The sequence below is a fragment of the Astyanax mexicanus genome, chromosome 6 (assembly GCF_023375975.1).
Source record: "Astyanax mexicanus isolate ESR-SI-001 chromosome 6, AstMex3_surface, whole genome shotgun sequence".
In the NCBI taxonomy this organism is placed as follows: domain Eukaryota; kingdom Metazoa; phylum Chordata; class Actinopteri; order Characiformes; family Acestrorhamphidae; genus Astyanax; species Astyanax mexicanus.
In genome coordinates this window covers 3,254,490-3,260,496 of record NC_064413.1, presented here as the reverse complement: position 1 = coordinate 3,260,496, position 6,007 = coordinate 3,254,490, and the positions used below count along the sequence as shown (strand labels likewise).

Here is a 6,007-nt window from a genome sequence, read left to right as displayed (position 1 = left end):
CATTAATCTTGTATTTTAAAGCATTGTTGGCTCTCAGTGAAGCCAAGATCTCAGCCAAGAGACCCAGATTTCATTGCTATAGAAGTTGCTATATATGCTGTATATGTTTGTCTGCATATTTAGAGATGTATGTGTTTGTTTTTGAGGACAGAATGGAGGCTTTCTTAATGAAAAGGAGAAAATGAAGACTCAAGTCAATTTAATCTCGTATTGTAAAGCATTTTTGGCTTTCATTGAAGACAAGATCTCAGCTGAGAGACCAAGATTTCATTATTTTTATTATGAGCATCAATTTATCAAGCTGTTTAAGCTGGTCAAACTGTTCAATTCCCGTTCAGAATGAGAGAAATTGCTATATATGTTTGTCTGCATATTTAGAGATGTATGTGTTCTTAATAAAAAGGAGAAAATGAAGACCAAGCCACTGTGTGTTATGAACCGTTAAGCACATTTATTGAAAACATGTTAAAAAAAAACGGCAGTGCACAAAAAAAAATCAGTTCAAAAAAATAACTTGCATCGACATTCTCTGGTTGCATCAGGTTGTGTCACGGTTGTTCAGCTGTTGAAATGGTGGACATCTCTTTGTATTTAAAACAGTACTTTTTAAAAAATGTGGTGCCAATTTGGCCCGAAGTTTACTGAACTGCCTCTTTTGTGGTTGCACAAGAAAACAAGAACGCCATGAAACAAATTTGAGGTGGACAGATTGAACAATTTGGGAAGTGAGACTCTTGAGGAAGAATGCAGTTCCTAAGGCAGTTATAACAATGCCCTATTGCACGATAAAGAACATGACATGACAGTGGATTAATACTTAATACTGAGAGAACAATCGAGGTGGTGATTATTATTATTATTATTATTATTATTATTATTATTATTATTGCTATTAAACAGTAGTTCACTTTTGACAAAAAAGATGATAACGATAAGTTAAAAGACTTGTTCAGCTGTGTGTAGTTCTCGCCCTTGCTCTTTCCCTGCCCAGACAGTGAAATATGTATATAGATTCAGTAACAAAAATGAATATTTCTTTCTCATTGCATTTGGTGCAGCTACTTTATGCCGGTGTGGGGAGAGCAGCTGTGGCCTCCTTGATCTTTTCCATGACGTTCTGCAGCTGTTCCCGGATCTTATCAGTGTAGGGGTTGAGGAGGCTGGTCAGCTCGTCGATGCGGCCCTCCAGAGAGGTGCGGAGGGTTTCGGCGGTCTGCTCCAGCTGCTCCTTCAGTACGCCGGCCTGTGCCTCGAGCTGCTGGCTCACTCCCTGGGCCTGGCTCTGCAGCACGTCGCTGATGGTGCCCAGCTTCTGGCTGACTCCCTGGTGAGCCTGTTGCACGTAGGGCTCGAAGCGGTCCTTCATAGCTCCAGCGTTCTGGGAGGCGCGAGACTGCAGCTCGCCCAGGTAAGTCGTCATGGTGCTAGAGAGAGAGAGAGAGAGAGAGAGGGAGCAAGAAGAAAAGGGGTAAGCGATAAAATATCTATAAGATAGATAGACATTTAAATATGGGATTTACACTCATTCACACTCACTTGCGGATCTCCTCGGTGTCCTTGCCCAGACGCTTCTTCAGCTTGCGGGTGTAGGTGTTGATGCGGTTCTTCACGTCATCGGCGTTCTGCTCCATCATGGTCTTCAGCTCTTGCAGGTACTGGGTGGAACGCTCCTTGGCGTCAACCATGTCGGTCTGCAGCTTGCTGGTCAGCAGCTCCAGGTCCTGCTTCAGCTGGCCGCTGGCGTCTGTGGCGTAGGGTCCCAGTTTGGTCTCGAGGTCCTCTCTGTACACGTTCAGCTCAGACATGGTGTCTGTGATCAGAGTACTGAGCACAATGGAGAGGAGGTGGACCACACAGTATGGATTAGTATGGGTACAGTAATAATGATTGGTGTATATATATTGCATTCTATACTATTTGCAAGTGTTATAATAGGTTATTTTAATGTACATTACATTACATTACAATTTATTAGATATTAGTTTTTTTGTTGACTTACTCAAGTTCCCTGGTGAGCTGGGAGGACTTGATGTTCTTCACCACACCATCAGCATGGGTGTTGAGCTCAGAGACGTATTCCCAGAAGCGGTCCACCGTCTCTTCCCATTTGGCCTTAGGCTCATCGGCCTGGGGCACGGCGCGAGCATGGCAGCCTGCAGATGGAAGAACATCCAGAATTTGAAGAAACACATTCTCACTCTCGCAGATAACTCAATAAATTTGGTGCATTTGGTGTAATATCAAATATGACATCAGAAACAGAAATGAATCGTTTTGCAGCTAAAGAAATTTAGAATGACCACATTTTAATTCAATTTGGATGCACAGTTCACAGCTAAAGTGCATGAGCAAAAAGTTGAGATATTCTTTCTGCTTACCAGCAATGACCGCCAGAGCAAGAACCACAGCTACAGCCCTCATGTTGGTAGACAGACAAGCACACCTGGAAAATGGAATGAAGACATGAGCAAACTAAGTGACAATAAAATGTGTATTTAAAAAAAGTATCTGTAATAATTGTGAACATTGTAAACTGTATTAAAACCCAGAACACACACACACACACACAGAAAGTTCAGATAAAGAATAAAATAAAAAAGATGCAACCCCAAACTAAGTCTCTGTCCCTCACTCACCTGAGAAGTCCGGTTTGCTGTGTGTGAGATCAGTGTGAGGCTGACACTCTTTTATAGTGTCTCTCTCTCACGTGACGTGCTTTGTTCTAAAACACCCATCACCCCCCTCCCTCCCTCCCTCCCTCCAACACTCCAGGCTGGGTGCCCTGTTACACAATTCCCCGTACTTGCAGAATCTCGTGCCGTGTCAACCTTTACTTATCATCGAATCACATCAGCCGTGATTTATGGCCATGCTTTTAATTTTTAGGTCATTTTCTTGTTGGGAGTTTAGAGTTAAAACTTGGTCGGATTTAGATAATAATTTTTTTTACAGAGGACATAAATGCGGTAATTATAAATTACAATTACTAATAATTATAATCACTAATTAGCTACAAAAATAACCATTAAATGCTGAGCATGTGTAAAAGGAAACTTGGCAAACTTAAAATTAGACGAAATAATAATAGTACTTATAAAATATTTATGAGCAACAATTTTATGTGTGTTCTTGAAAAATGTTCAAGAATATAAGCACACATTGAAAGCAATAGTATCTGTTACTATTGCTCTTTAAGTTAACTTTATTTAACATGCACAGAACTGACCTGCTTGAATTTTTGCACCAGGAGTAAAGGCATAAAGTTATCCAAAAGCAGTGTGTAAGACTGGTGGAGGAAAACATGCCAACTGTGAGTAAAAACCAGGGTTATTCCACCAAATATTGATTTCTGAACTCATTATTTGCGTTATTCTGTTTAAATGTGGGATTATCCAGGATGGGGCTGTTCTTTGGCCTGAATTGCTGGATGGTGTAATCCTGTAAGAACCTGGACCAGGGCTCAAGTTTGCATGATGTAAAGTCCCAGTTGACACAGCGACAGTGTGACCTATTGATTTGGTCTTCACAATGTACACAATCAAATGAACTGTACGTTGGGTTTATAAACAGATAATCATTTGTCTGTTTTATTTGCTTTTTTATCTGAATTTAATCATTTTAAGTATGTATGGCTGAGTGCAAGACACTAATTTGATATATTAATGTAAAGATTTATTTTTAATGTATAACTATAATAAAACCCTTCTCTCAGTGTTCTTACAGTGTGTTTCTCGCAGGAGTATGTTAAAAGCTGTAGTATTTAGATTTAATATTTTAAAATATAGATTTTTTTTCTCTTGAGAAAATGCTAATACATTTTTTCTTAAAATGTTTAAAACTTTTGTTGAAAATATGACAAAATCTCAACATTCTAGCCACATTGTGGTATGTATTTAATGTTGTTAATGCTGTATAAAACAAAAAAACGACCTTTTAACAACTTTCCTAAATTTTTATCATGTTATATCATTTGTTATCTAAAAAATAGGAAGATATTGATACTGAACATAAGGTTACAACAGTGCTGTTTCCGTCTAATTGTTTACAGGGTTGCCATTTTCTCAGATATCAAATTTATCTAAAAAAAATTGACTTGATATAATGAGAAAAATATATATTTTTTTACAATATTTTTATTAGAATTTTGATTAAAGTGTAAAAATTAGGGCTGTCAACATTAATGTGTTAACTCGTCTAGTTAATCTGGAAATATATATATCAGATGATTAAAAAAAAATATATATATATATATATATTTTTAATCATCTGACAAAATTGACAACCTGTTGATACAATAGAATTTTATTTTGCAATATAACAGCAACACTTACCTTGAGTTCAGAAAGTAGATTACCTTTTATTTGTGCCTTTTCTTACACACACACACACACACATACAAACACACACAGTGGGGGCATGTTTCCCTTTATCGTGCTTTGTCTGTTTTTACAGACCTCTGGGGGATCAAACGGTCTCCTATGGAGCAATTACTGCGTCTAAAGGGCTGATAAGGGTCGACCACATTAGCATAATTATCGCCCATCATGTTTTAGCCCCCCCCCCCCCCCCCCCCCTCCACACACACACACACACATTCACAGCAGTGTTTACAGAGTGTTCATTAACAACAAGTGAAAAGATTTACATCTTAATGAACAGTTTACTAAAGCTACATGTTGGTGGGTTTATACCTGTTAATATAAACTAAAAGACCAGCATAAATTTCACTTTCATTTTTTACTTTAACGCTCAGTTCCAGTGAGATTCTTTTTGATAGAAAATGAAACCAAAATTTAGTTACTGCCCAACACATCACCAAAAAAAATTGCACCAAATTTATTTCAAATATTAAGTAAACCTTTATCTTTATTTTGAGATAGTAAGTCATTATTTTAGGATTTTGATATAATTTTGCAAAAGCAAGTGTTTGGAAAAAATCATTTTCTTTAAAAAAAATGTCTTACTGTCTCAAACTGTTGACTTATGTCAAAATAATGGCTTTTAAGATACTAAGTCATTAATTAAAGATAGTGAGTGATTGCTTTCAAAATAATGGTGTACTATTTTCTTTTTTTTACTGTCTCAAAATAATGACTTAGTATCTCAAAATAATTATGTTTTAAGTGCGTTTATCCTTATTTTTACACACCAGCTACAACATTTCTCCCAAATTCCAAATAAATATTGTCATTTAGAGCATTTATTTGCAGAAAATGAGAAATGGCTGAAATAACAAAAAAAGATGCAGAGCTTTCAGACCTCAAATAATACAATAAGACAAGTTTATATTCCAAGTTTTAAGAGTTCAGAAATCAATATTTGGTGGAATAATCCTGGTGGTTTTTAATCACAGTTTTTTTCATGCATCTTGGCATCATGTTCTCCTCCTCCACCAGTCTTACACACTGCTTTTGGATAACTTTATGCTTTACACTCCTGGTGCAAAAATTCAAGCAGTTCAGTTTGGTGGTTTGATGGCTTGTGATCATCCATCTTCCTCTTGATTATATTCCAGAGGTTTTCAATTTGGTAAAATCAAAGAAACCCATCCTTTTTTAGATGTCTCTTTTTTTCCAGAGCTGTATATATTTTCCTTAAATTTGAGTTCAAGCCAAAGGGAGGTTGCTTGTGTTTTGTAATCTTGATTTAATGTTGTCTGTAAGATTAGCTCCTGCTCTTCTGCTAGATTTAACCTTTTTTTTTTAGCATTTAAAACCAAAAACTAGTTTTAAAACGACTTTAACATATTTTATAAATGTATTGTTACAATCAACAATACTTAAATCCACCTTTGTGGCTAAATGTCATGTTGTGAAGTAGGTTAGCATGTTGTGTTGATAAAGGTGCGTTCATAGGGCTTCTTCCACGTCAGATGCTGGGTCATTGTTCACCTGGAGATAAGGGCCCTCGTCCTGCACTGTTTAAGTCTGCTGATAGCAGACGTAGCTGTAATATAAAGAGCTATAATGGGAATGCGGATTCATGGGGGCTGTAGGTGCAGTTGAGC

General features: G+C 37.1%; 1 protein-coding gene across 1 annotated transcript; it reads right to left on the bottom strand.

The window, feature by feature from the left end:
• Positions 1-429: 429 nt before the first annotated feature.
• On the bottom strand, positions 430-2,699 carry apoeb (apolipoprotein Eb). Its single transcript, XM_007231144.4, has 5 exons — positions 2,637-2,699; positions 2,379-2,443; positions 2,000-2,153; positions 1,537-1,824; positions 430-1,424 (listed from the first exon to the last, which is right to left on the bottom strand). Exons 2-5 carry the CDS (start codon positions 2,419-2,421, stop codon positions 1,064-1,066), a joined length of 846 nt encoding a protein of 281 aa, XP_007231206.2. The 5' UTR covers positions 2,422-2,443; positions 2,637-2,699; the 3' UTR covers positions 430-1,063.
• Between the last annotated feature and the right edge of the window lie 3,308 nt (positions 2,700-6,007).

Coding starts and splice junctions, on each gene's coding strand:
- apoeb (XM_007231144.4), bottom strand. CDS start 2,421: ATGAGGGCTGTAGCTGTGGTTCTTGCTCTGGCGGTCATTGCTG. Junction 2,154..2,378: donor TGCTCTGGCGGTCATTGCTG/GTAAGCAGAAAG, acceptor TTCCATCTGCAG/GCTGCCATGCTCGCGCCGTG. Junction 1,425..1,536: donor GACACCGAGGAGATCCGCAA/GTGAGTGTGAAT, acceptor CTCTCTCTCTAG/CACCATGACGACTTACCTGG.